Source organism: Prionailurus bengalensis, chromosome D1 (genome assembly GCF_016509475.1).
Source record: "Prionailurus bengalensis isolate Pbe53 chromosome D1, Fcat_Pben_1.1_paternal_pri, whole genome shotgun sequence".
Taxonomy (NCBI): Eukaryota; Metazoa; Chordata; class Mammalia; order Carnivora; family Felidae; genus Prionailurus; species Prionailurus bengalensis.
In genome coordinates, this window is record NC_057346.1 from 112266212 (window position 1) to 112293986 (window position 27775).

Sequence of the window (27775 nt, forward strand, 5' to 3'; positions counted from 1 at the left end):
CCCCTGTCTACCCTCTTTCCCCCTCTCCCCACCTGACCCACCTCACTCCCGCCCACCCCTCCCACCCCACACCGCCTCTCCCCTCTCCCCACCTGACCCACCTCACCTCACCTCTCCCGGACTCACGCCCCACTCCCCCCCTCAAGTCTCCCTCCCGACCTACGTTCCCCCAGCCTCAGAAGCTCCAACCTGAGTCTCCACCCCCGGGGACTACAGACACACCAGACTATCTCCTGCCTCCGGCTCTGCGCCTGAAGTGCCCTCCCCTCCGCTCCCCTTCAAGGCCCCCCTGCAGGCACCGCCACCCCTGCCCCCGGCAGGTGGCTCTGGAAGGTCCAGGAGTCACGACACCTGAGTGTCCCCCACTCCGGGCTAGGAGTCCTTGAGGACGGACACCTCGCTGTCCCTTCTCTGCCGCCCTATTCCCAGCCTGGCAGACGGGGGTGCTCAGAAGCGGAAGTGGGAACAGGACAGAAGGGGCAACAGGCCGGGCCCGCGGGCCGACCCCAGCTTGTGTCGTGCGCTGCAGAGGAACGGCTCTGGCCGAACCCGGGCGCCATGGGCAAACCTCTGTGTCACGAGGAGCGGCCCCCGGGGCCCCGGGGGGCAAGCAGCCGGCTGTGTCCGCAGAGGTGGGCACTGCCGGGCCCCCGGGAACTACGGCCACACCTCGGGCTCCCGGGACCCACCCGAGCCCGTGGTGCCGGGGGCCTCCTGGAAGCCTCGCTGCCCCCGCGCCTTGGCTCTGTGTTTGGCGGGGGGACGACGGTTACACGGCAGGCCGCCCGCGGTGCGGGCTCCCACACGTGTCCGGGTAGCTGGCTGCGTGAAGCACACGCCCCGCGGGCTGGACAGGCCTCTGCGGCACACAGGGCTCTGTCATCCCAGGAATGCCTTTGATCAGGAGTTTATGCAGAGGGGGACTCGGACCCAGGGCCTCTAATCCGTTCCCACAGTCCCCTGGCCCACCGGCCCCCCGGCCCCGAGCCACACTGCGGCCCGGCAGACAATAGCTGGCCGACGGTGGGCGGGCAGCTCCGGGCCGAGGGCCTTGAGGCCCACATCCGGGGGCATTGTCACCACCACTCCCAGGGGCCCACAAGGAGGTGGCGGGGGGGGGGGGTGGAAATACGAAGCCTCCTAAAGGGGCTTCGGTGGGCCTCGAGCCTCTCAAAGAAGGCCGCGTCCGTTAATCCTTTCAATTTTCAGCTGTAGGCAGCGCAGACGGGCCAACGTCTCGGTCTTCTTAAGAGCCAGTGGGCCAACCAGGGGGATCACTGCGCGCCTCAGACCCCGGCCCTCCGAGGGGTTCCTTCTCCGTCCGGCACGGGAGGGTAACGGCTCAGACGCCCCAAGCGCGAGCTGCAGACCAGGCACTGGGCCCGCCTTGCAGCCTCCCCAGCTCTTGAAACCACTGGTGAGCGGGCCCTGCGTTCCCACGGCTACAAGCTTCTCCATCTTGGGGGCCAAGCGTGGGCAGAGTCCGCACAAAGGGCCGGAGCCAGTGGCTGCGGCTCCGCCGGCCGCATGTCCTCCGTCCCTCTCGACTACGCCCCTGGGCAGAAGCGGGCGCGGACGACGGTAAATGGATGAGCGTGGCCGCGTGCCAGCCGGGCCTCGTGGGCCCCGACGGGCAGTGGGCTGCACAGGGGCCGAGGGTGGCGACTTTCAGCCTCCTGTTGTAGATGAGGAGGCCAGGGCCCGGAGAGGGAAAGCGACGGGGCCTGGATCACACGGCCAGGAACTGACCGAGTCAGGCCCAGGGGCCAGATCGTGTGTCCGGAGCCCGCACTCCTGTCCGTTGGCTTGGCCACCTTGCAGAGAAGGGCACCGTCTTCAAAAGTGGGCCTGAAGAAAACGCACGAAGCTTCGCGTGACAGCCAGCGCGTGCGCTTGAAGCTCGGCTCCGCCAGGAGGCCCGGCGGCCGAGGTCGGGGCCACCCACGTGCCAGGCTTCTGTCCGTGGTCCCGAGTCAGGGCGGTGTCCTGGCCGGCGAGCCAAGCTGCCCTCCTCCAGGCAGCGGACGTGCGAGGTGACCCGCGGCGGTTTAGAGAGCACGCTCACACACGCGCGCGCGCGCGTGCGTCCGTGAGCATGCGTGTCTGGGCGTCAAAGGCCTGGGGGCTGGATCTCAGCTCTGCAACCTTTCCCTCTCTGAGCTTCAACTTTCTCACCTGGAAAATGGGAATAAGTGTGTCCAGGAGAACGGATGCTGGACGGAGGGCAGGGTGGGGTCTGCACCCTGCTCGGCATCTGAGGCCTGGCCCAGCCCGGACCTGGAGCTCAGTAACCTCAGTTCGGTGCTTTCGGGAGGTGAGGGCTAGATGGCCCGAGTGTGTGAGGTACTCAGCACGGCGCCCGACACAGTCACTGCTCAGTAGAGGCCATCATCACCCCGTGCGTCACCCGGGTGTGGAAAGACAGACCCCCAAACCCAACGGTAGCTCTCTGGGTAGCAGCAGCAAGGCCACACTTACTTCGTCTTTGGGCTCATAAAGGGGACAGTTCCCGTTCTTCGCGCCAGCCCCAATCCCCCCGCCCGGTGCCGGTCCTTCCGCTCTGTGGCGTGGGGGAGAATGACCCCATCCCCAGCTCCAGGACAGGCCCGGATGGGCTCAAACCCAACAGCACATCTGCCCGCCCCCACCCAGGGGTGGTGGTGTTGAACGGTGGCAGGCTCGAGGGTAAATGCGGAGTCTAACAGAGCCAATGACACAGGGAGAGAGGTTTCCTGGGGCTTCTGAAAAAGGGAGCCCTCCCCTGTCCTCCACGGGACCCTGGGCACTGGGACGGCTCTCCCACCACCCTGTGGGAGCTGCTGCGGGCCTTGGGGTGGCATCTAAGCTTGAAGCAGGTCTTATGGGAAACCAGAAAGAAGGTACCAACTCTCCGGACGAGCTGCTGGATCAAGCCTTTCCTGAAGCCAGTGAGAGCCCTTTTGTTCCACGAGACCATCACTGTCCTTTACTGTTTAAGTCAGTCTGATATGGGCATCCTGTCATTTGGTTTTCAAGGATTCTTACCCACAGCAGTGTCCATACGTTTTCTGCCTTTCCTGGATCTAATGTGTTGCCGATATAAATGCTGGGGCTGAGCTGTGGAGGCTGGAGGTCTGAAACCAAGGTGCGGGACGGCCCATGCTCTCTCCCTGCCTCCAGTGGCTGCTGGCACTCCTGGCCTTCTCCGGCTTACGGCTGCGACCTCGGCCCCGCCTGCGTGTCTGCCTCACACGGCATCTCCTCCCTGTGCGTCCCCCCTCCTCGTTTAGGCCGGTCACTTGGGTGCGACCCATCCCCCCTCGTGCCTTAACCGCACCTGCCGACACCCTACTTCCAAATCAGGCTGCACCCACAGGCACCCGGGGTGAGCACTGCAGCACAGCTCTTTGCGGGGGACACAATTCAACCCACGACAGACGAGTCAGAGCTCGCCAACCGGGGGGCAGGTTCAGCGAGCACCCCGCCATTCCGGGGGCACTCCCCCACTGCTACGGCACATGCTCGCTGAATCCTGGTGGGAAAGACGGAGCCAACCTGCCACTGAGCCTTGAGTTCAGCGAGCCCTCCCGGGTGCGTGCGCTCCCCGGCCCATCACTCTTGAGCAGCGCAAACAAGGTCACGTTCGGGAATCGCCCACGACAGAACCTCTGGACCCGCCACCCAAGGCCCCGCTGATCTGCTACAGCGCCCGAAGAGACGCGGCCAAAGTGCGGTCTCCACAGGGGTCCCCAAGGGACAAACGGGCAAGCACCTTGATGCTGGGGGGGGTGGGGGAAGGTGGGGGGGGGGGCTTTAATCAGGCACGAAGAGAGAGTTAGAAGCCCCCGAAGTTAGGAGTGAACTTCCTATTCGGACAATGAATCTGCAAAGCCCCAGCGGGGCCACTTAGTCAACTCAGACAAGCCACCGACCCTTTCGTGGCAGGGCCCTCAACTGTGGGACTCGTACCCTGTAAGGAAATGAACACCGCGCCCACTCTTCTCTGGTCAACAGTACTTGCTTGGTGACTTGAGTTTCCTGAGTCAGAGACCAGCTGCCCACTTCATTCATCCAGGACTGGGACTGATCTAGGAAGGAGGATGACCTCCGGGCTGATTCGTTTTTGGTTACCTCCATATTCCATTGCTGTTCACAAGTACAGCGGGAGATTCTCTGTGGTGCTGAGGTCCGACGAAAACTCACAAAAGCAGTGGGATGAAGGACACCTCCTCCAGGAAGCCTTCCCTGCCCACCTTCCCGTTCCCTCATACTGAACACCCCACCCCACTGACAGGCTCCCTGAGCGTCTCTGAATTCTTTCCTCACCCCTGGGGAGAGAAAAAGTGAGATGAATACGACATAAGTAAGAAGTGAAAAGTGGTGCTCTTTTAGGCAGCAGGCATTGCCCTAGGTCCCGATCACTCACATTCCAGAATTCGATGAAGCAGCTCCAGGTGAAACGCCTTCTTCTCTCCCAAGTCCTGAGTCAGCAGTCTTACCCAGCAGCCATGCGGGTGGCTGCTATGGGCTGAATGGTGTCCCCTGAATTTCCGACGTTGATGCCCTGACCCCCAGCACCTCACAGAGGGTCTGTATCTGGAGATGGGGTCTTCGCAGAGGTCATTAAAGTAACACGGGGTCACCGGGGTGGGCCCTGATCCCGTGTGACCGGGGTCCTTGCAAGAAGAGGGGATCAGGACACAGACACGCACGGAGGGACGGCCCCGTGAGGACACAGGGAGAGGACGGCCGGCCACACACAAGGACAGAGGCCTCGGGAGGCCTGGTCCTGCCCACGCCTGGACCTCGGGCTCCAGCATCCAGGATCGGGGGGACAGGACATGTCTATTGGCTGAGCCTCAGTCCACGGTGTCTGTCATGGTGGCCCCAGTGGGCTAATAGTGGCACAAAACACGCTGGGGGTTTCCAACAGGAAAGAGGGAGCAGGCCAAAGCCTTGGGGAAACAATGAACCCACCAGAAAGAAACAACACCCAAGCCGGACAGCTCCCAAACTCAAGGCCAACACGGACAAAGGTTAACGTCCGAGAGAACTAGGTGCCCAGGACAGGATCGGATGGGACGGGGGAACACAAGCAGGAAACCTTGCCTGTGAACGGAAACCCAACCCCAACAGCCTTGGACTCGGGGACATTCGTCAGCTCATGTAACGTCAAGCCCAGAAGCAATGCGGCTCAGGGGCCGGCCGGCAGCTGCTCGGTGCCACCGGGGCCGGGTCCTCGCCGGCTCCTGCCACACCGCGCCCAGGTGCGCTTTCGTCCATAGCCAGGTGCAAGTCTCCTGCGGTGATTCCAGGGGTCGGTCACGTCCACGGGACAAGCCGTTCCATGGGACAGCTTCCGAAACAGATATGTTCTCTCTGGAGTGCTATAACCTTTCCCAGAAACCCCCAGAAGACTTCCGCTCGCGTCTCATCGGCCGAGGGGAGCCACGCGCACGCCTGAACCAGTCGCTGCAGATGACCTCCCCCGGCACGGAGCACAAGCGTCAAGGAGGCCTGGGTTTGGGCCATGATCAAGGAGTGTCCGAGGCGGCCAAGGGTTCCTAGACACCGGGTCCAGTTGTCTGAGAAGGAGCTGGGCGGGCACGGGGGCAGCCCGGGTCCAGAGCCTCTGAAGGAAACGGGGGAGGCAGCTCGGCCTCCCGTCGGAGAGGAAGAGGGAAAGGCCCCACGCTAACACCCGCGGCGGGAGAGGCTGACACAGAGAGGGACACGGCGGGTCTGGGCAGGAGGGAACAGTAGTAAGTGCGGACAGGTGGCCGGGCCCGGGGCGGCGGGAGCTGACCCTTCCCCGAACATCACAGGGCACTACTCTCTCCCAAGAACCACATCTCCGTGTTTCAAGGAGGCGCGTGGACGGAAACACAACAGGAAGCTGTGCCCGGGCCGACTGCATGCCTGCCTGCTTTTGTACCTAAATCCCAAATACCAGAAAGTAGTTAATTTGCTGGATGTCACATTACAAACGGTACCAGAAGGGCTTCTGCTTTGCAATCTATTTATTGTGCTCTCCGCTTGTAACAGTAACACGTTATCAAAACAGAACGCTCAGAAAACAGTCCCCCAGGGAAAACCACCAGAGCCCCCCATCCCACCGGCGAGGGACGCCCGCGGTCGGTGTCTGTGGCCGCAGGGTCCGGCCGTGAGGCGGTGCGCGAGCACGCGAGCGCCCCCGAAGCCAGCTGGGGCGGAGACAGCGACGTGCGCGGTGACGCCCCCGCCTGCGACAGCGTGCCAGGCTCGAGCCCGAGTGTCCACCTTCGCCGGCTGAAGCCACCTCTCTCGTCCTCAGCACACTCGCCAGGGCAACGGAACCAGAGGAAAGAAAACACCCAGCGCCCCGCTCCTTCGAGGCCCCGGGCCTCGGGTCTCCCGGCAGGCTCTCACGACCACCGGCCCGGGCGGCACGACAGCCGTCGCTAAGACGCTCTGGAACGTATTTAAAAACCGGGACGATTCGCGGTTACCCCTTATCAATCTCGCGAGTCACTTTCAGCCACGCTGCCGCGGACAGGAGCAGGCGGGACCTGCCGGCAACCCTGCCCCCCAGCCCCCGGGGGCGAGCAGACGCACGGGCAGAGGGACGCCCAGGAGCCACGACCTTGCGTCACCTGCTCCAGCAATCCAGACCTCACGGTGTATTCGGATGCCTGCCAGGGACGGGCAGAAGGCAAAGGAACTCGTAGGACAAGAAAACACAGCGTCCTCAACGTAAGGCTCCCAAACTTTCTGCGTAAGCACGACAGTGGCCTGACATCTAGTCCTTGAAGTATCTTCCCCTTACCCACGCTCAACGCTGCCAAGCCCCAGCCCGATGCGGAGAGAGGCCGTGCGAAGAGCGTGTCCAGGCTCCCTCGGAACCCGTTCCAAGCCAGGTGCCCACGTCAGCCGGCCGTGGTGGACTCCCCAGTGGGGACCTGGGCACACCGGGCCCGAGAGCAGCGACCCCGCTCCATGGCTGCGAAGGCGCGTTCCAGGGCAGGCGGCACCAGACGGTGGTGAGAGGCGGGCGCAGGACGGAGCCCCAGCTCTGCTTGCCGGGCGCCCTTGGACCGGGCAGTCCCCGCGGGTCTCGGTCTCCACATCTGTGAAGTGGGAACGCTGCAGGGATTAACCGGAACAGGGGAGCACATCACCCGGCGCTGGCACATCTTACGGGTCAACGAAGGGCACTGTCCTGGGCACGCCGCCGCCATCTCCCATCAGGCCAGCCACGGTGCTCTCGGCTGTTAAAGAGCTGTTCTTCTGAGTGCTGATTTCAGGCTCGGGGGGGGGAATCGCAGCCAGGGCCACCCCCAGTCTAGAACCGGCCGGGCCCGTCCACTGGAGGGGGCCGCAAGGCCAGCGGACCCTGCACCGCAAGGGAGAGGCCTCCCGAGGCCGGGGGGGGGAGGGGGGGGGGGGACCGGCTCAGACCGCAGCGTGGACAGGACCCGACAAAGGCTGGGCCTGTGTAGAGGGACCGCGGCGGGGGGGGGGGGGGGGGGGGGGGGGGGCACCGAGGCGACACAGGAGGCCCCCAGGGAGAAGGAAGCCCTTTCACCGGCCGAACTGGATCCCTCCCCCCAGAACAATGAATACTCCATCATTGTTTTGCCTTGAATCACATTTTTAAACACTTAACATACGGACATCTGTTCCTTGATGTTTCGTCTTTGTTCATCTGTCATCCTCAAAATGAAAGTCCAGAACCTTCCGCACTAATTTTAAAGTCCGGCTGAACATTCAGCAGTGAACAAAGCTGAAAACACAAAAGAAAAAGGGTGTATTTTTTAAAACCTTCCGTATTTTTACTCACAAATCAGAACAAAACTTTCTACCTGCAGCTTCTCGACTCCACGACCCCACCCCCTAAGGAAGTCCTAACCCCGTTCTCTAGGCCGTCTTCCCTTTTCTTACACGGAGACGCAGAAATGCCGCTTACAGGGCACACGCAGCCCCCAGACCACGAGCGACGTGAGCCCCGAGACCACGCACCAGCCGCCGGAGAAACGCACTTCCGAATCGAAGAGAGACGTGCAGGGGACAGACCTGTTTGAATTTCCCTCTAATTCTGTCTAAGTCTTCGTGAAGTTTATCATAGGTAGGGTCATCGTAAGGGAACTTCTGAATCATTCCAATCAACGATTCTAAGGCCTTCATCTTCTTGCTGTAAAGCACAGAAATAAAGACTTTTAGTCCCTTTTACATAATGGGCTCCGCTTATGTAGCAGCTTTGCCGATCGCGTACTTGAAAGCGGTGGGCGTGGGAAGCGTGCCTGGGTTCAGAAGCCAGATGGTTAATTTCTTGCTACACTCAATAATATTTATTTACCTAGCCACGTGCTCTCGCCCACACCCCACACTCGCCATCGGGGTGTATGACGCTCCGGAGAGACCGGTCTCCCGGCCAGGGAGCAAGCGCCCGCCACGACCACAGCAACCACGGCTTCTCTAGGTCACAGACGCGGGGACAGACAAAGCCAGACAAGAAAAGAGTGCCGGGGCACAACCCAGCCTGCTCTGGGGCCTGGGATTTTCGGGACCTCGACACGTTCACGCTCACAGCCCTGGCAAGTTGGGCGGCAGGTAAACCGGCAAGCCCCTCCCCCCAAGGGCAGGAATCAGGGTCAGGGGTCCGGGTTCGGTCCCCTCTCCCGGCGAGACAAAGCTCTGCTGGGAGGCGGGGCGGCTGTGGGACGTCTCTGAGCCTCGGCATCCTCGTCTGCAACACGCACACCTGCCGGCCACATCACAGGCTTTCTGGAGCACAGTCATCTCCGTAAAGCTCAGTACCCAGGACGGAGGGAAAGTACTGGACCCTGCAAGGGTTAAGTCTCTCCGCTTCCCCCGGACCCTGGAGGCCGGGGCCCACCCCCAGGGGCTGGGGGAGACTGTTCACACGTGTGCACATTTAAACAACCATTTAAAACCTGTACCGAGCCTGGGGCACTCAGTTAAGCGTCCGACCTGGGCTCAGGTCATGGTCTTGTGGTTCGTGGCTTCAAGCCCCGCGTCGGGGTCTGTGCTGATGGCTCAGAGCCTAGATAGAGCCTGCTTCGGATTCTGGGCCTCCCTCTCTGTCTCTCCCTCTCATGTTCTGCCTCTCTCTCTCTCTCTCTCTCTCAAAAATTAATAAAACGTTAAAGAAAATTTTTTTTTAATTTTTTAAAATCATACTGACATAAAAATGCAAAAACCTGCGGGGGCGCCTGAGTGGCTCAGTGGGTCGAGTACCCAACTTCGGCTCAGGTCATAATCTCGCGATTCATGGGTTCAAGCCCCACATCGGGCTCTGTGCCGACAGCTCAGAGCTTGGATCCTGCTTCAGATCCTGTGTCTCCCCCGCCCTCTGCCCCTCCCCCACTCATGCTCTGTTTCTCTCTCAAAAATAAACTAACAAAATTTCTTTTAAGTGCAAAACCTGGGAACCACAGCTCGGTGAGAAAGGCTTTTAGGCTGTGTTTCAAAGAGCCCCTCCAGCTGTGCTGGTGCAGCAGGGGCGGCAGCGAGGGGGCTGCAGGGCTTTCTCCTGACAAGGGGCTGCGTGCACGGCCTGAAGAAATTAGGGGCGCCTGGGTGGCTCGGTGGGTTAAGCGTCCCACTCTCAATTTCGGCTCAGGTCATGACCTCAAAGTTTGTGAGTTCGAGCCCCACACCGGGCTCTGCGCCGACAGTGCGGAGCCTGCTTGGGATTCTCCGCCTCTCTCTGCCCCTCCCCTCCACGCTCAGGCTCAATCTCTCGCTCCCAAAATAAATAAACTTTAAGAAAACAAAAAGGAAGGACTTAGGAGCCCCCATGGAGGGCGGGGGCGGCAGGCCCTGGCTGTGGGACCCCTTCACACAGCGCGGCTCTCCTTCGGAAGCCAGCACGCGTCGGAGCTGGAGAGAAGGGGAGACTGATGGAGAGCGCCAAGCACTGCCTCTCCCCATCCTGTCCTCTCGTGGACCAGACCCAGACGGAGAGCCGAGCTCAGCTGGGACTGCCGCCCAGGGTTGCCACAAGACGCCGACCGCTCGCTCCCCGACTGCTCCCGCAGTCCTCAGAGGACCACCCCTGCCCCCCCACCCCCCCGCCCCGACCCCCGGCGAGGTGCCCCGGGCTAACTCCACATCCGGTCCACCCTGGGCTACTCATGGGGGACTCAATGGAGGCAGCCCATCGCGGGCGATCTCGGCATCACCCACAGTCAGCCGCCGGCATTCCTCTCCTCACATTCGGATACGGAGGCGGCCCAAATTCTAGAAGTTCAAAGTTATTTCAAATAAGACAATGAGTCGCTCCGACAGGGGAATGCCACCCTCCCTGCTCTGTTATCCAGTGTCCTAGGGTCCCTCCCAGGCCAGGCAAAGCCACCAGACAACAGCATGACGCAGGGGCCCTCGAGCAGGAGGACGGCCAGACCACGTGTGCCTTTTGCCGTAAGGCTCATTTCCAGCTTAGGGCAAAGACAGATGTGCAACGGGGCCGCGGGGGCTTGAGCAGGTAGCACACAGTAGGGAGAGTTTAAGAGTACGAACGATACAAAACACGGCCAACATTTACTAGGTGCCTCCAAGTACCAGAGTCAGGTCAAACATACTCAATGCCTTATCACGCAAGCAGACCAGCCGCATTAAAAAGCTAACGACAACACAGTCACCATTCCTGAGCCCCGTTCACACCAAGAACATCCTACGGAGCTTACCAGAAGCCCAGGGGAAAGATGAACAAGAAGATGTCATCAATTTGAACATTATCTTACTGGCCGGGTATCTAAGATTCCAGGAAAAGGCAGAGGGCGCCAAAAACTCCTCAGAAGTAATCGGAACCTTGCTCATCGAACACCGAAAACAGGGCCCGCACTCTCTATTTACCATTCCCTGTAAATATCGCGACAACATTCAAGTCTGGCCCGATTGTTTTTCCACTTTGGAGGTGAGGAGACGGACGCATTAACTGTCCAAAGTCACAGTGAGCTATGGAACCAGGACTCCTGGTCCACATGCTGGAAAAGAAAGAAATCTTCAACTTTACCTGTCTTTCTCGGTGGCACAACTGTGCAGGAGACATCGCCAAGCGAAAGCAAACCCCTGATAGCACCCAATCTGTGAATTTATAAAAACATTTAAGAGTGAGATGAATCAGCAACCAGCTACACTTGATCTAATCTTCAAGCTCTCGGAACTCAAGGGGGGGACGGAGGGCAGTGGTGCTTCTTGCGCCACAGGTTCTGGAAGCACCTGCTGGGCCTCACGCAACGGAAGTCAAGAGACCGAGCCATCAGTGGGGTGGCAGCCTCGCAAGAAGGCCCCACGGGCCCCGCACCCTGGGAGGCGTGTCCCGTGTGGTCCCCTGTAGCCGCAGCAAGCCGGCCCACGCAGCCAGGAGAACGCGGAAGAGAAGGCAGCACACGGCTTCTGAATTTAGGCGTGACAGGGGCGCCTGGGTGGCGCAGTCGGTTAAGCGTCCGACTTCAGCCAGGTCACGATCTCGCAGTCCGGGAGTTCGAGCCCCGCGTCGGGCTCTGGGCTGATGGCTCGGAGCCTGGAGCCTGTTTCCGGTTCTGTGTCTCCCTCTCTCTGCCCCTCCCCCATTCATGCTCTGTCTCTCTCTGTCCCAAAAATAAATAAATAAATTAAAAAAGTTGAAAAAAAAAAAATTTGAATTTAGGCGTGACAGACAGCATCGCTTCTGCCTTGCTGTCTCAGATCGCTCGCGCCAAGCGTCACCAGGACACTCGAGCAGCCTATGGGGAGGTCCACGTGGCCGGCACAGCGGTGTGAGCGAGCCATCCCGGAAGGAGGGCTCCCGGCCCCAGTCGAGCCTTCACATGGCTGTAGGCCTGGCTGATACCCTGACCCCAGCGCCATGCAGCCTGGAGCAAGAAGCACCCAGTCCCGCTGCTCCTGGACTCCCGACCCTCAGAATGCGCGTGACGTGATGAGCACGTGTTGTCTGCGGCCCACACCGCCTGTGGGGACCAGCTTTACCGCAACAGACATCTAACGCAGTCACGACTGCCACTGGCTTGGCCGTTTAGAGCCGGTCATCCGCCACGAAGGGCAGACGAGAAGGAAAACTATGGACGCTTCATGGACTTTCAAGGGGAGTGGAAATGGAATGCTGTCATAGGACACAAGGTGAGGATTCAGCTGGCTTAAGACACAGGGCGCCACTACGGGCCACTCCGGCACAAACAGAGGTGACCGAGGACTTGTCTCCTCATTCCTCAGGCGGCAGTTTCATTGTCTTTATAAAGGCACACCTCGGAGACCCTGCAGGTTCGGTTCCAGACCGCCGCAACAGACGATGCCTTGCTTTCCCACTGCACGTGAAAGTTATGTTTACAGCACGCTGTACTGTATTACGTGCGCAATTGATTTTGCCTTAAAAAAAAAAAATAATGTACATACCCTAATTAAAAATACTTTATTGCTAAAAAACACTAACCAACACCCGAGCGTTCAGCAAGGCATAACCACGGACCACAGATCACCAAAACGAAAATAACAATAATGAAAAGCTTTGAGGGGCGCCTGGGTGGCTCAGTCGGTTAAGCGTCGGACTCTTGATCTGGGCTCAGGTCACGATCTCAGTTTTGTGACGTCCGGCCCCACGTCCGGCTCTGTGCTGACAGTGCGGAGCCTGCGTGGGATTCTCGCTCTCCCTTTCTCTCTGCCCCTCCCCCACCCACGCTGTCTCTCTCTAAATAAATAAACCTTAAAAACCTAAAAGAAGATAACGAACAGCTTTGAAACCTTGCGAGAAGTACCCACGTGTGACGCGGAGACGTGGAGAGAGCAGATGCTGTTGGATCAATGGCACCAGCAGACTTGCCCGACCCGGGGCTGCCACAAAACGTCAACCTGTACGAGCCGCGGTACCCGCAGAGCGCAAGGGGACCAGGCGTCTTTGTACAGCAGTCTGCTCTGTCGCTCCGTACCAAGAACATTTCTCCATCCGCACCGTCTAGACCGCTGCTGTTTAGGGAGGCTTGATGCTCTGGCTCTACCATATGGATCATCAAAGCGAATTATAAACTACACGAAAAGGGCTCATTTCTCAATGGGGGGTTCTTGCTTACCTCGGACCCAATTTTGGCTCCATGTAACGTGCCGTACCGTCTTCCTTCAATTATACCCAAGCTACTGCCTTCTTCGTAGCCTTCCTGATATCCTTCCCCATGAAACCTGTAAGGGAGAGACCAGCTTGATCAAACAACCAGGAGGGAGAGTGTTTGCCCTGGACAAATCCTTCTCTCCCACGTTCCCCAGACTCAGCAAGGCGAGACACTGTATAATAGAGACAATGTGGAATGTAAGTCAGAAAGCTTAGGTCCCAGGGGCGCCCGGGTGGCTCAGTCGATTAGCCATCCAACTCTTGATTTCAGCTCGGGTCGTGATCCCCGAGTTCGAGTCCTGAGGTGGGCTTCCCACTGACAGCGTACAGCCTGCTTGAGATTTTCTTTCTCCCTCTCTCTCGGCCCTTCCCCTGCTCACTGTCTCTCTCAAAATAAATAAATAAATAATCTTAAAAAAAAAAGAAAGAATGAAAAGAAAGCAGAGAAAGAAAAGAAAAGAAAAGAACAGAGCAACTGTTTAAAATAGTACAAAAAGAAAACTTAGGTTCCAATCCTAAGTTGGTCGGTCTCTCGCTGCAAGTCACTGCCCCTCTTGAAACCCAATTTGCCTCTTCTACGTGGGGGGGGGGGAGGGGGGGGTAAATTTGTGATTCCCAAACCTGGTAAAATACCAGAAACAGAGGGAAAAAAAATGTTAATTCTTATTTATTTTTTTTTTTGAGAGAGACAGAGACGAGAGAGAGAGAGGCAGAGCACAAGGTGGGGAGGGGCAGAGAGAGAGGGAGACACGGAATCGGAAGCAGGCTCCAGGCTCTGAGCCATCAGCACAGAGCCCGACGCAGGGCTCGAACTCACGGACCATGAGATCGTGACCTGGCTGAAGTCGGACGCTTAACCGACTGTGCCACCCAGGCGCCCCTTAGTTCTATTTTTAATGTTTGTTCATTTTAGAGAGAGAGACAGCATGACCAGGGGAGGGACAGAGAGAGAAAGAGAGAGAGAGGGAGACACAGAATCAGAAGCAGGCTCCAGGCTCTGAGCCGTCAGCCCAGAGCCCGACGCGGGGCTCGAACCCACAGACCGCGAGATCGTGACCTGAGCCGAAGTCGGACACTTCACCAACTGAGCCACCCGGGCGCCCCCACAGGAAATTTTTAAAGATACAAATTCAAGAGCCTTGGCCCCCACCGCCGCCGATAATTTGGTAAATCTGGCATAAGGCCCAGGAATCTACTTTTTTGAAACCTCCGAGGTGCCGCTCGTCTGCAGCCAGGTGAGTTCTGTGGGTCTATCAGCTCAGTTGCTTCAAAACACCCTACGAAATACACAGGGCTTCCCATCACAACCCAGTACATTGGGAGAGAGAAATGCCATCAGACCGCCGCAAAATGTGCCACCGCAGCGGCGCCTGGAACACAGTCAAGGCTCTGACTCTGAGGGCTCAACAGCGGAACTGGTACCGTCCTAACCTGCGATCACCAAGAACAAAGTAAGTTTGCTGGAGCCCCCGATGAGGCAACGTACAGCTCCCACTTACTGGCTGTGCGACGGCGGGGAGTGCCCTCGCCCCCTCTGCGACGCAGGGGGAGTTACAGGGCCTGACTCACGAGTAGGGCTAAAACAACACGCGGATGCAACACTTCGCTCAGTGCCGGGTTCACAGAAAGCTCTAAATAAATGTCAGCGGCTGATTGTTCAATGTCCGCTCTCTTTCGGGGCTGAGGTCTACTGATGTCTCCGGTGGGCCGGCCACAAAGCCGCACAGGTCCCCGCCGTCACAGCCCTCGGCACTCCCCCGGGGGCTCTGGAGGCAAAGGGATGACGTCTGACACATTTATCAGCGCGCCCATGAATGCGGCCGTATGTCCCGCCACCACGGAACAAGGAAAGGGGGCAGCGCCCAGATGGCAAAGGCCCGTCCCACCCAAGTACGGGGCGTCCCCGGAGGAAGGCAGTCAGCAGGCCGAGCAGATGCTCGGGGCCGCCCCGGAGCGGGAGGCGGGTCTGGGGCAGCAGCTGGGCACGTGGCGCGCGGCCGAGCGGGGAAGGGGCAGCCACGGCCTCTCGGCCCCACAGGCGTCCGCGGCCTTCGCGGCCCCACCGCGCTCCCCCCGACGCCCGCGGCCCGGCAGGCCCGCGCAGCCTCCGCGGCCGAGAACGGGTGCCGGCCCGGCCCCGCCACCCACCTCTCGTCCGCCATCACGATGGCGTCGAACACGTCCTGACTCCCGGCCATGGCGGCGCGCCCGGCCCGCCCTGCCCCCTCGCGCGGCGGCCGCCGCCACCCGCGCGCCCCGGCCGCCCACTCACCGCCGCCGCCGCGGAGGCGAGGCCACTTCCGGGGACGGCGGCGCGGGGCAGGCCGGGTAAGGACGGCACGCGGGAGGGCCCAGCCGGCGCCCGGGGCGCCAGGACGCATGCGCGCCGGCCGCGGGGGCGGGGCCGGGGCCGGGGCCGGCGAGGTCCAGCGGCCCCTTCGCGACACAAGGCTTCGCGTTCTGGCGCCAGGTGAGCGCGGAGTTGCAGTTTCTACGCCAGAGCCGTGGAGGAAATCCTAAAGGGAAAAGCAGTACGTTTCACTCCGTGAGAATGCAAATCCGTGCATGCCCAAAGTGGCGATAGCGTTAAAAGCTAAGGAACAATCCAGAGGTGTGTGTTTCATGAACGTCATGCCTAAGGGAATCACGTTTCTTGTTTGTAAAGAGCTTACTAAAATGGACAAGCAACGGGCCCAGGGCTTGAGGGCGGAACCCACGGGTCAGGCAGTGTGGAGAACGGGGGTCTGTGCCCGAGACCTTGTCACTTCGCCTCCAGGACGCGCGCTGATGTTCCCCGCAGCACCGTGACGACTCCAGCGGCCGCCAGAAATGATGTTGGAAGCAAAAGTGAGGTCATGGAAAATGCTCCTGAGGTCCACGGGGAAAAAGAATTCCACGTATCCTCCAGTTCCAATTACATTAAGCAATTCTCCTTTTATTTATTTATTTTTTTTTCAACGTTTATTTATTTTTGGGACAGAGAGAGACAGAGCATGAACGGGGGAGGGGCAGAGAGAGGGAGACACAGAATCGGAAACAGGCTCCAGGCTCTGAGCCATCAGCCCAGAGCCCGACGCGGGGCTCGAGCTCACAGACCGCGAGATCGTGACCTGGCTGAAGTCGGACGCTTAACCGACTGCGCCACCCAGGCGCCCCAAGCAATTCTCCTTTTAAAAAGAATGAAAGCACACCACCAAAATGTTCACAGTGACTAGATCTAGATTTTGGAATTACGGTAATTTTAAAATATCCTCTTTTATATTTTTTTCGTCTTCAGAGCATTAAGAGAGCCCCATGAAATATGATTTTCAGAAGATGAAATGAGTTTGTTCTTTAAATATCTTTTCATTTTTAGGTTTTTTTTTTTTTATCAGCAAATAAAACCACAAAACATTTGGGATGCAGGAAAAGGGACAAAACAAGCAAGCAAATAAATCCACTCTCCCAGCACTCTGGCCACCAGTTAATTTTTGCTAATTTTGTTACATTATTTTCTTCGAATTTTCAGGTCAAAATGGCAACACACATACAATTCCATATCCTTCTCCCTGCCTATTAATGAGTAATAAAACTTTATATTACAAATATGTCCCAAATAAGGGAGTGGTTCTTTCATTGTTACATACATAAAATAGGTTTGTTTTTTTTTTTCAACTTTTTTTTTTTTTTTTTTTTTTTTTTTTGGGACAGAGAGAGACAGGGCATGAACGGGGGAGGGGCAGAGAGAGAGGGAGACACAGAATCGAAACAGGCTCCAGGCTCCGAGCCATTGGCCCAGAGCCCGACGCGGGGCTCGAACTCACGGACCGCGAGATCGTGACCTGGCTGAAGTCGGACGCTTAACCGACTGCACCACCCAGGCGCCCCTAAAATAGGTTTTTTGAACATAAACCTCATCAGCTGAAAGAAAATGAAATAAACCAAATATTTTGCCATGGGAAAAGAATACGTGATGAGGAAGAGACCGATTACAGGACAAGATCTGTGGACATAAAGTCGTATGCAGAACGGTATGAATCTTAATTTCAAACTTTTAAATAATTTTATACAGCTTTGAAAGATTATATGTGCTACAGAAACAACACAATTTGATTCAAACTATTGTTTGGGGGAAAAAAAGAAAAAAAACAACTTTGGAGAGGTCTTCCCCCACTGTGTTCCATGGTTATGTTCCTAAAATACTGTCTTGAACCCAGACTGTTTTAACGTTAAAGGGTCAGAGATTGGTTATGTCGTCTTAGATTTTATTTTTTTCTTTTTTTTTAATGTTGATTTATTTATTTTTGAGAGAGAGAGAGAGAGGGAGACAGAGAATCCCAAGCAGGCTCCAATGTGGGGCTTGAACCCACGAATTGTGAGATCCTGACCTGAGCCAAAATCAAGAGTCAAACACTTACCCCACTGAGCCACCCAGGCACCCCTGTTATCTTGGATGTTCAGTACTTGTTCACAAGTGGCTTCATTTCCAAACAAGGACAAGACTTTTAAAACATGGCCTCAAAGATAGGAAAAGGCAATTTTCAAGTACAAATATAATTTACTTCAAAATTCTTCTTTTTAATAAGGATGAGCTTCAGCTGATTTTTAAAAATCTTTTAAAATGTTTATTTATTTTTGTGAGAGAGACAGAGTGAGCTGGGGAGGAGCAGAGAGAGAGGGAGACACAGAATCCGAAGCAGGCTCCAGGCTCTGAGTTGTCAGCACACAACCTGACACAGGGCTGGAACCCAGGAACCATGAGATCATGACCTGAGCCAAAGTCGGATGCTTAGCTGACTGAGCCACCCAGGTGCCCCTCAAAATTCTTAAATGTTTCAAATTTGATGTCCTTTTCAATACCTGAACCCATTAAAAAGTAGGTAGAAATACTCTGAATTAATATTTCTCCCTGTTATGTTTTTGAGTTTTTTAGAAAACGTGATATTTGTTTGGGTAGCTCTTAGGAACTGAAATTTCTCCATTTAATTGAATGGAATAAGAATTCATAAATTTGTTTAGGTATAATGAAAACTAAAAAGGTTTTCAAAGGTGTAGAACTTTCTTGCCTTGATTATATTAATTCTAATGGCTTCAAAACACTATTATTAAATATTTAATGTATAACAAGAGTATCAAGGGGATAGTATAATCAACTCCTGGGAATCCACCGTATTAACAAGTAAAACACACTTCAAAAAATTGTAATGTTTCACGTATTCTTGTTCAGGTTCAAACGGAACCAAGTCAATATAAGTAAAGAGAAAAACGAAATTCATCCAAGTTCATTGAAAAGTATTCGCTTACTGGAATTGATTTTTTTTTTAATTTTACCTATATCTGCAGCAAAATATTCACCAGCCTGCAAAACTAAGCAAAATGAACCTGAACGTGCAGATTTACAGTTGTTAACCTGGAAACACATCCATTTTGTTAGGACAAAAAAAAAAAAAAAAAGCGAGATAAAAACAAAATGTGTCATTTGTTCCCAAGGCAGTAAAAAACAAAAACAAAAAAACAAAAAAACTTCAGGCCTCTCGGCCAGTTTCAATATATGTTTCAAAATCTGCAGGGGCGCCTGGGTGGCTTAGTCGGTTAAGCATCAGAATCTTGATTTCGGCTCAGGTCACGGTCTCATGGTTTGTGGGTTTGAGCCCCGTGTTGGGCTCTGTGCACTAACAATGCTGACACGGCAGAGCCTGCCCGGGATTCTCTCTCTGTGCCTCTCCCCCACTAGTGCACTCTCTCTCAAAATAAATAAACAAACTTTAAAATAATAATAATAATAACCTGCAAGCATAGGTCCTTATCCCGTTACAGATTAATTCAGTCCTTAGCTACAGAGCTGGAGTGCTCATTTCTGGCTAATGGGTTGACGAGATGATGAGTAATCTTTATCTTCTCCTTGATGTGTTTCTGTGTTTGATTTTTCTTTTCATCGTGGAGCATATATGCCTTGTATAACCAGAAGAAAAAAAAAGCAGTTTCAAATTCTTAAAAGGAAGTCATTTAGGCGACGACTTCCAGGAAATGAATCTCCCTCTCGTTCTTTATTCATCAAAAATAAAGGAAGACACAACTGGAAGAAGAGGCATTTTGGAGGCTTTCAAATCCCAGTTTGACCCCTGGGACAGGAGACCGAGAATCCACGCTTTGGGTCCCTGGCAGGCTCTTCGGCTAATTCCCCTCTGTTCCTTCCCCAAAGGAGAAAACGCGGGAGCCTGCTCAGAAGGACCATTTTCTTTTTTCTTCTTGTTTTTAACCCACTATTTTTTTTATTTTTTATTTTTATTCTGGTATAGTTCATATAAAGCGTTATATAATTTTCACGTATACAATATAGTGATTCAGCAATTCTATACATTCATTACTCAGTGCCCGTCATGATAAGTGGACTCTATTTGTTGTTTTTTTTTAAGTTTATTTATTTTTTCAACGTTTATTTATTTTTGGTACAGAGAGAGACAGAGCATGAACAGGGGAGGGGCAGAAAGAGAGGGAGACACAGAATCGGAAACAGGCTCCAGGCTCTGAGCCATCAGCCCAGAGCCCGACGCGGGGCTCGAACTCACGGACCGCGAGATCGTGACCTGGCTGAAGTCGGACGCTTAACCGACTGCACCACCCAGGCGCCCCTAAGTTTATTTATTTTTTGACAGTGGGGGGAGAAGCAGAGAGAGAGGGAAAGAGAATCCCAAGCAGGCTCCACTGACGGCGTGGAACCCTACACGGGGCTCGAACCCACAAACCGTGAGATCATGACCTGAGCCAAAATCAAGATTCTGACGCTTAACTGACTGAGCCACCCAGGCGCCCCCTCTCCCCCATGATGAGTGTACTCTTTTTTTTTTTATTTTTTTTTAACGTTTTATTTATTTTTGAGACAGGGAGAGACAGAGCATGAACAGGGGAGGGTCAGACAGAGAGGGAGACACAGAATCTGAAACAGGCTCCAGGCTCCGAGCGGTCAGCACAGAGCCCGACGCGGGGCTCGAACTCACAGACCGCGAGATCATGACCTGAGCCGAATTTGGACGCTCAACCGACTGAGCCACCCAGGCGCCCCCCCTCCCCCCCTGAGCCACCCAGGCCCCTCCCCCTCCCCCCCAGCCACCCAGGCCCCTCCCCCTCCCCCCCAGCCACCCAGGCGCCCCCCCTCCCCCCCATGAGTGTACTCTTAATCCCCCGTCACCTGTTTCCCCCATGCCCCCCACCCACCTCCCTCTGGTGACCGTCAGTTTATTCTCTATAATGAGGAGTCTGTTTCTTGATCTGCCTCTTTGCTCATTTGTTTTGTTTCTTAAATTCCACATATGAATGAAATCGTACGGTATTTGCCTTTGTCTGACTCATTTCGCTTAGGGTTGTACTCTCTAGCTGCACCCATGCCGTTGCAAATGGCAAGATTTCATTCTTTTCGATTCCATCGTGTATACATACCGCGTCTTCTTTACCCATTCCTCAGCCAGTGGACACTTGGGCTGCTTCCATGGTTTGGCTATCAGTAAGTAATGCTGCTATAATCATGGGGGCGCACGTACCCCTTTGCATGAGCGGTTTTGTATTTCGAGGGGTAAATATCCAGCAGCGCCATAACTGGATCAGGCGTTAGTTCTATTTTTAGCTTTTTGCCGAAACCCCATCCTGTTCTCTCCAGCGGCTGCAGCCGTGTGCGTTCCCAGCCCGAAGGGCCGTTTTCTACCTGCCCGCTGGGAGCCTCTGACAGCTACAAGCCAGGAGACATGCAGAGAGACTGGGGGTCTGGTGCTGTGACCCGCGACCAAGAGGCGTCCCCGAGCACTCACGCCCTACAGAAGGGCCCTGGCCGGCAGGGGTCAGCCTCCCCCCCCCCTGGGGCCCCGCTCTGAGATTTGGGTCCGAGCTCACCACCCAGGCCCCCCAGCTCCGAATCCCTCCATCTTCCTGACTGCTCTGGGATCCACGGGGACACGTCCAGTGCTTCCAAATGCAAGGAGGAGACAAGGAGAGTCTGGGCAGGCAGCCCCCCCCCCCCCCCCGCCCCCGAAGTCCTCAAAGGCCGGCCGGTCTCAGAGGGAGAGTCATATTGAAACGCCCAGAGTCTAAGGGACCCCCAAAAACGAACCACCAGAGTCCAGAGTCAAAGCTAAGCAGCAAGGGTCATTTATTGCAGGTTCGAACCTGGACCTCCGCGCACTCGTTGCCGGTGACGACGAGAGGTCCTGAGAGAAGTTTTTACACCCCTTTTATAGACAGGTACAAACAAGTCATGGGGAAATCAGGAATACACGGATGTGCCAAGCAACAATGATTGATCAGAAATACACGGATGTGCCAAGTCACAATGGTTGATCAGAAATACACAGTTGTGCCAAGTCACAATGGTTGATCAGAAATACACAGTTGTGCCAGGCAACTATGATTGATCAGAAATACACGGATGTGCCAAGTAACAATGGTTGATCAAGAATATACGGTTGTGCCAGGCAACTATGATTGATCAGAAATACATGGGAGCGCCAAGCAATTGTACAGAAGCGGAACAAGCTGGTTAAGCTTGGTTAGGTTTCAGTTTTCCCGTAACTTAAGCTTTTAAGTTTTAATTTTCTCAGGCCTTTAAGTTTTAACTTTCTCAGGCCTCTCATTCCCCCCTTTCTCAAGTACCTGAGGACCCAATCTTGGGTCCTACAGTGCTACCTAATTAAGCTCACTTTCCATGTCAAGAAGCTGATATTGTGGCCTAAGGACCATAACCTGAATGGTGTTTAATCTATCTCTGATAAAGTTCATTATTTTGTTGAATATAATAGGGCCGACGGTAAAGAGGAGGAGGAGGCCTAGTAGGGGGCCCAAAAGGGGGAGAAGGTAAGGGAGAAACCCATGGAGTGCTGACCACAGTGGGTTCTCGGCTAGTTCTTTTCGTCGGCGTGCGAGGTCCTCTTGGAGCTGTTTGATTTTGGTCCGAACTATTCCTGATTTATTGGCATAAAAGCAACATTTTTCTTGTAGGGCTAAGCAGATGCCGCCTTGTTCTGCGGTTAGCAGATCTAACCCTCTTCTATTTTGTAACACCACTTCTGCTAGGGAATCTAGCTGATCTTGCAGATCCTGGATTGTCCCTGACAAGGCTTCGACATCGTTAATTAGCTGCCGAGATAGTCGCAGATAGGAGTGTATAGAGACTCCTAATCCTGCTGTCCCGGTAGTCAATGCGCTTGTAATTCCTAGGCCTGCCAGAAGGGGGATAACAGCCACAGCTCGTTTGGACCTGCCAGCTACAAAATCTAGACTAGGAATGGGCATGGGGGTTTCTCCTGCAACCAAATCAATATCTGGCAGTAAGGTGGCCAGGATACATACTCCAGTCCAACTCTGAGGTAGATAAGTGTAGGCTTGGTTATTTCCACAGACAAAAACGGTGGTGTTGGTACTGCATAGCGAGGAGTTAATAATGACATACTGATGGCATTGGGCAAGGGATACGACTCCTACATCTATGTTATTATTTTGGGAGGTTAGGTTATTTATAAAGCACGAGGCATTGAATGGGCTAATGAATTGAACGGGGAAGGGGTCAAGTAGGGAAGAAGGTAAGCAGTCATTGGTTATGCTGATATTAATTTCAGTGGGGATGGCGATGGGTCGGAGAGTCCGCCGGGGTAGGCAAAGCCAACAATCTTGGGCTAGACTCGGGTTAGAGATGTTTAAGAGTAAGAAAGTGGCTTCTAGAATAGACATTGTCTGAGGGTCTAACTCATAAGGATCGTGCCTAGGGAGAATTAGGGGGTGGTAATTAAGCTGTGGATACATGTGTTTTGCAATTTCTTTAAGTTTCGCTTGTGTTTCTATCTGTCTGACAGTATCTTGGGGTCCTCCGCCGTCAGACACATGTATAGGGGCTCGAGGGTTCCAGCAGACAGCTTCTCCAACTAAGCCACGGCAGCCAGCTTGAAGTTGCATATTATTATCATTAGCTTTTGCGGCCCTGGTACTCTGTAAGATAGCTGTAAAGTAAGTTGTGGAATTGTCTGGCCCCATACATTGCTGATAGGAGTCATAACAAGAGCTATGCATCGACTCCTGGAAAGTAGAGCAAGGGCATTCTGCTGTGGGGGGAAGGGGTTTAGGTTTGTCAACACATAACCACTGCTGTTTTTGGGGTCCTGTGATGTCATAGGTCTGGGTTAAGTGAGCAATTGTGGTCCCACAGTCTTGGGTTTGAGTGTATATTCGCTGATAGTGACCACCCCTTCCTATAGAGCCGGCTATTAGTCTTTTACCATGTGGCAGGGTAAGGGTTTTAACTATGCCACCTCTGCAATCACAGGGCCTTCCATACAGAACTTCATATAATTTCCGTTTGTCAACGGGGGCATTTAGTCCTCCCTCTAGGCGTTTAAGGTTGAGGGCTAGTAGGACAAGGGTTACTATCCTGAACATGTCTAGGGGAGGCACGGCGCAAGGTTAGTTTGAAGGGGTTTTTCTTACTCCGGTTTACAGTCCAAGTAGTATTCTTATCAGTGTGTCCCACGAGGTCAGACAGCGGGTCGACAGGTTTTACGTGGGTGTGGTGAATCCAGGTGGGGAGGTTATCTACCTTGATGGCGGTGGGAGTCGTCAGGATGATTTGGTGAGGTCCTTTCCACCTGGGTTCAAGGTTCTCCTGCCGGTGTCGCTTGACGAGGACCCAGTCTCCTGGATGATACTGATGAGGAGTGGGTGGGAGTTCTGCCTCATACAGTTCTTTTAGTTTAGGCCACACGGCCTCATGAACCCGCTGTAGAGCCCTGAGAGAAGACAAGAGGCTGTTATCTTGGTCTAATTGAATGAGGTTTGACTTAAGATCAGGTATAATAGGTGTGGGTCTGCCAAACATGATTTCATAGGGTGTAAGACCCAACTTGTATGGGGAGTTGCGAACCCTGTACAGAGCGTAGGGGAGTAACTCTACCCAATTAGCGCCAGTCTCCATAGTCAATTTAGTAAGGGTCTCTTTTAATGTTCTATTCATTCTTTCTACTTGTCCTGAGCTTTGGGGCCGGTAAGCACAATGTAATTTCCAATCTGCCCCAAGTATGGAAGCCAATCCCTGACTTACCTTAGAGACGAATGCAGGCCCATTGTCTGACCCTATCATGACTGGAAAACCATACCTGGGCAGGATTTCCTCTAGGATCTTTTTGGCTACTATCTGCGCCGTTTCCTTCTTGGTTGGAAAGGCTTCAGTCCATCCTGAAAAAGTGTCTATGAACACTAGTAAGTATTTATAGCCATATTTGCCGGGCTTTACCTCGGTGAAGTCCACTTCCCAGTGGGCTCCTGGTATGGTTCCTCTTTTCCGGTGGCCATGAGCTGTGACGTGTGGGTGCGCGTTTTGGAGTTGACATGTGGAACAGGCTGTCACAACCCTTTCCGTCTGGTCAGAGATGTTTCTTAATACCAGTTTGGATTGTCTGAGGAGATCCTGAAGTCTTCGGGGCCCCAAATGGGTAGAGTGGTGTATTTTTGTAAGGATGGCATGGCCCAATTTTTCGGGAAGGATAAGGCGGTCTCTAGAGTCCCTCCACCATCCATCTGTAACTTGGGTCATGGGGAGCTTGCGCATCCAGATAAGATCATCCTCTGAGTATTCAGGCTGTGGGGGTAAATCCCGGGGCCCTGGGTCTGGTAGCTGCGCAGGGAGTACTTGAATGGGGTTTTGTGCTACCTGGCGTGCAGTCTGGTCAGCAAGGTTATTTCCTCGAGAGACTGGATCAGTTATTTTTTGGTGACCCGGGCAATGTACTATGGCCAATTTTTTAGGGGCCCAAATAGCGGCCAATAGGGCTAGAATTTCATCTTTATTTTTGATGTCTTTGCCTTCAGCAGTGAGTAGTCCCCTCTCACGGTATATTGCCCCATGTATGTGGGCCGTAGCAAAGGCATACCGGCTGTCTGTATATATAGTCACTTTGCGGTCCTGCCCCATTTTTAATGCTTGGGTTAATGCAATTAGTTCTGCCCTTTGGGCAGAAGTCCCTGGGGGCAGAGCCTCTGCCCATATCACTTCAGTCTCAGATGTCACTGCTGCCCCTGCATACCTCTGCCCTTGATGGACGAAGCTGCTTCCGTCAGTAAACCAGGTGACCTCAGCATCAGGTAATGGCTGGTCCTGTAGGTCTTCCCTTGTTCCATGAATCTGTGCTAGGATGTCTGCACAGTCATGGAGCGGGGAGTCCATGTCAGGGTCGGGTAGCAGCGAGGCTGGGTTTAAAGTTCGGGGAGGGGTGTATGTGATCCGCAAAGGATTTAACAGGAGTCCCTGATAGTGGACCATCCGAGCATTGCTCATCCACCTATCGGGGGGCTGCTTGAGTACTCCTTCAATGGCGTGGGGTGTGGTGACATGTAACTCTTGACCCAGGGACAGCTTATCGGCATCTTTAACCATTAGGGCTGTAGCCGCTATTATTCGGAGACAAGGGGGCCATCCTGCGGCTACAGGGTCCAGTTTCTTTGAGAGATAGGCCACTGGTCTGGGCCATGGACCTAAATGCTGGGTCAGCACTGCCTTAGCTATGCCCTTGTGCTCATCCACATATAAGTGGAAAGGTTTAGAGATATCGGGCAGTCCTAGAGCTGGGGCCGATAGGAGGGCTCTTTTTATCTGTTGGAATGCCTGCTCAGCTTCCGCAGACCATTCAAACGATGGTTGGTTTTTAGAAACTGCGTACAGGGGTTTGGCCATTTCAGCAAAACCTGGGATCCACAATCGGCAAAATCCCGCAGACCCTAGGAATTCTCTCACCTGGCGAGGCGTGTTGGGTCGCGGGATGCGGAGGACAGTCTCTTTCCGAGCATCAGTGAGCCATCTTTGTCCTCCTTTTAGTAAGTACCCCAGATATATTACCTCAGACTTGCAGATTTGGGCCTTCTTAGCGGACGCGCGGTACCCTAGGCTCTCCAGCGTCTGTAGGAGGTTTTTTGTCCCCACGAGGCAGGCTTCTCGGGTCTCAGCTGCAACAAGGAGGTCGTCTACATATTGTAGGAGAGACACATTTGGGTTTAATTTCCGGTACTCACTTAAATCTTCGTGGAGGGCTTCATCAAATAGGGTAGGGGAGTTTTTAAATCCTTGTGGAAGTCGGGTCCAGGTGAGTTGTCCATTTATGCCTCTTTCCGGGTCCGCCCACTCGAATGCAAAGATATCTTGGCTCTTGGGGGCCAAGGGCAGGCTGAAGAAGGCATCCTTTAAATCAAGAACAGTATACCATCGTTTGTCTGGGCTGAGGGTACTGAGAAGAGTATAAGGGTTGGGCACGGTAGGGTGTATGTCCATAACCCGTTTGTTGACCTCTCTTAGGTCTTGTACTGGCCGATAATCTCCACCATTAGGCTTGCGCACAGGCAACAATGGGGTATTCCATGCCGAATGGCATGGCTTAAGGATACCGGCGTCAAGGAGGCGGCAGATGTGTGGGGTAATGCCCAGCCTGGCTTCTGCTGACATGGGGTACTGCTTGACCCTCACGGGGTCAGCCCCTGGCTTAACTTCTATGAATAGAGCGGGACGATGTTTTGCCAGCCCTATTCCCCCGGTTTCTGCCCAGGCTCCGGGACACCAGTGGAGCCAGTAGCTAATATCCTGTTCCGGGAAGGGTGGAGTTTGGTGAAGCCGATATTCATCTTCCAGTCGTATGGTGAGGACCGAGATAGGTTGGTCCTGGGAGTCAGTTACTTTAGGCCCTCCGGGCTGAAAGTGAATTTGAACTCCCATTTTTGTGAGGAGATCTCTTCCCAGTAAGGGGCAGGGACTATCTGGGATGACCAAAAAGGAATGGGTTACCCTTCCTGTCCCTAGATCCACTGTTCGTTGGGTGGTCCAAGGATATTTTTTTGTCCCTGTAGCTCCTTGGACCCAGGACGACTTATCAGAGATTTTTCCGTGAGGGTCAGTGAGTACTGAATGCTGTGCTCCTGTATCCACAAGGAATTGCACAGGAGTCCCCTCCACTTGTAGGATTACCCTGGGCTCGGGGAGGGGGTCCGAACCCCGTCCCCCCTATTCTGAGTTCTGGGTAAATAGGATGGGGGCCGCGCTGGTTTGCCATTGCTTTGACCCTGAGCGCAGTTGCTTCTTTTTGGGACAGTCACGAATCCAATGTCCTTTTTCTTTACAGTAGGCGCATTGGTCTTTGTCTAGGGGGAGCCTAGGAGGGCGAGTTTTTTGTTCTCCTGTGGGCCCTTGATCCTTTTGAACTATGGCGGCTAAAACTTTAGTCATTTCCCTGGTAGCTTTGAGCTGCTTGTCCTCTGGAGCGTCCCGATTATTATATACTCGGTGAGCAATGCGGAGTAAATCCTGGATCTGTTTTCCCTCTAAATCCTCTAATTTTTGGAGTTTCTTTTTGATATCAGGGGCAGCCTGGTTTACAAACGACATTACAACAGCAGCCTGATTTTCAGGAGCCTCAGGGTCCATGGGAGTATACTGCCTAAAGGCTTCCATTAATCTCTCTAAAAAGGTGACAGGGCTCTCTGTCTTACCTTGTACTACCGAGTATACTTTGGCCAAATTGGTGGGCTTGCGTGCTGCAGCCCGGAGACCCGCCATTAGAGTCTGGCGATAAATGAGCAGTCGTCCCCTACCTTCTGCCGCGTTGTGGTTCCAATCAGGCCGAGTTAGGGGAAATGCTGCATTAATGAGGTCAGGGTTAACAGTGGGTTGACCATCTTCCCCGGGGACCAGCTTCCGTGCTT

The 27775-nt window shown here is 54.4% G+C and overlaps 2 protein-coding genes across 4 annotated transcripts; both read right to left on the reverse strand.

The window, feature by feature from the left end:
* Positions 1-5984: 5984 nt before the first annotated feature.
* LTO1 (LTO1 maturation factor of ABCE1) lies at positions 5985-15406 on the reverse strand. Of its 3 annotated transcripts, none has more exons than XM_043581965.1 (6): positions 15230-15402; positions 13047-13152; positions 10997-11067; positions 8032-8149; positions 7629-7741; positions 5985-7085 (listed from the first exon to the last, which is right to left on the reverse strand). In XM_043581965.1, the coding sequence occupies exons 1-5, from the start codon at positions 15277-15279 to the stop codon at positions 7673-7675; spliced, it is 414 nt and encodes a 137-aa protein (XP_043437900.1). In that variant the 5' UTR covers positions 15280-15402; the 3' UTR covers positions 5985-7085; positions 7629-7672. The 3 variants fall into 3 exon arrangements, with proteins under 3 accessions (XP_043437900.1, XP_043437901.1, XP_043437899.1); XM_043581966.1 differs by having other exon boundaries at positions 5985-7101; XM_043581964.1 differs by having other exon boundaries at positions 5985-7741; positions 15230-15406.
* On the reverse strand, positions 15350-27629 carry LOC122484386. Its single transcript, XM_043582332.1, has 4 exons — positions 27563-27629; positions 24723-26992; positions 23525-24632; positions 15350-15597 (listed from the first exon to the last, which is right to left on the reverse strand). The coding sequence occupies exons 1-4, from the start codon at positions 27627-27629 to the stop codon at positions 15350-15352; spliced, it is 3693 nt and encodes a 1230-aa protein (XP_043438267.1).
* Positions 27630-27775: the final 146 nt, after the last annotated feature.

Excerpts from the sequence above, each read along its gene's own strand:
- LTO1 (XM_043581964.1), bottom strand. The coding sequence starts at position 15,279 with ATGGCCGGGAGTCAGGACGTGTTCGACGCCATCGTGATGGCGGACGAG. Across the intron at positions 11,068-13,046 it reads GAGCCAAAATTGGGTCCGAG|ATTGGGTGCTATCAGGGGTT; the intron begins GTAAGCAAGAAC and ends ATAAATTCACAG. Across the intron at positions 8,150-10,996 it reads TGTGCCACCGAGAAAGACAG|CAAGAAGATGAAGGCCTTAG; the intron begins GTAAAGTTGAAG and ends TGTGCTTTACAG.
- LOC122484386 (XM_043582332.1), bottom strand. The coding sequence starts at position 27,629 with ATGGCGGGTCTCCGGGCTGCAGCACGCAAGCCCACCAATTTGGCCAAA. Across the intron at positions 26,993-27,562 it reads AGTATACTCGGTAGTACAAG|GAGCACAGCATTCAGTACTC; the intron begins GTAAGACAGAGA and ends TTGTGGATACAG. Across the intron at positions 24,633-24,722 it reads TAGCACAAAACCCCATTCAA|CTCCCCATGACCCAAGTTAC; the intron begins GTACTCCCTGCG and ends TGGATGCGCAAG.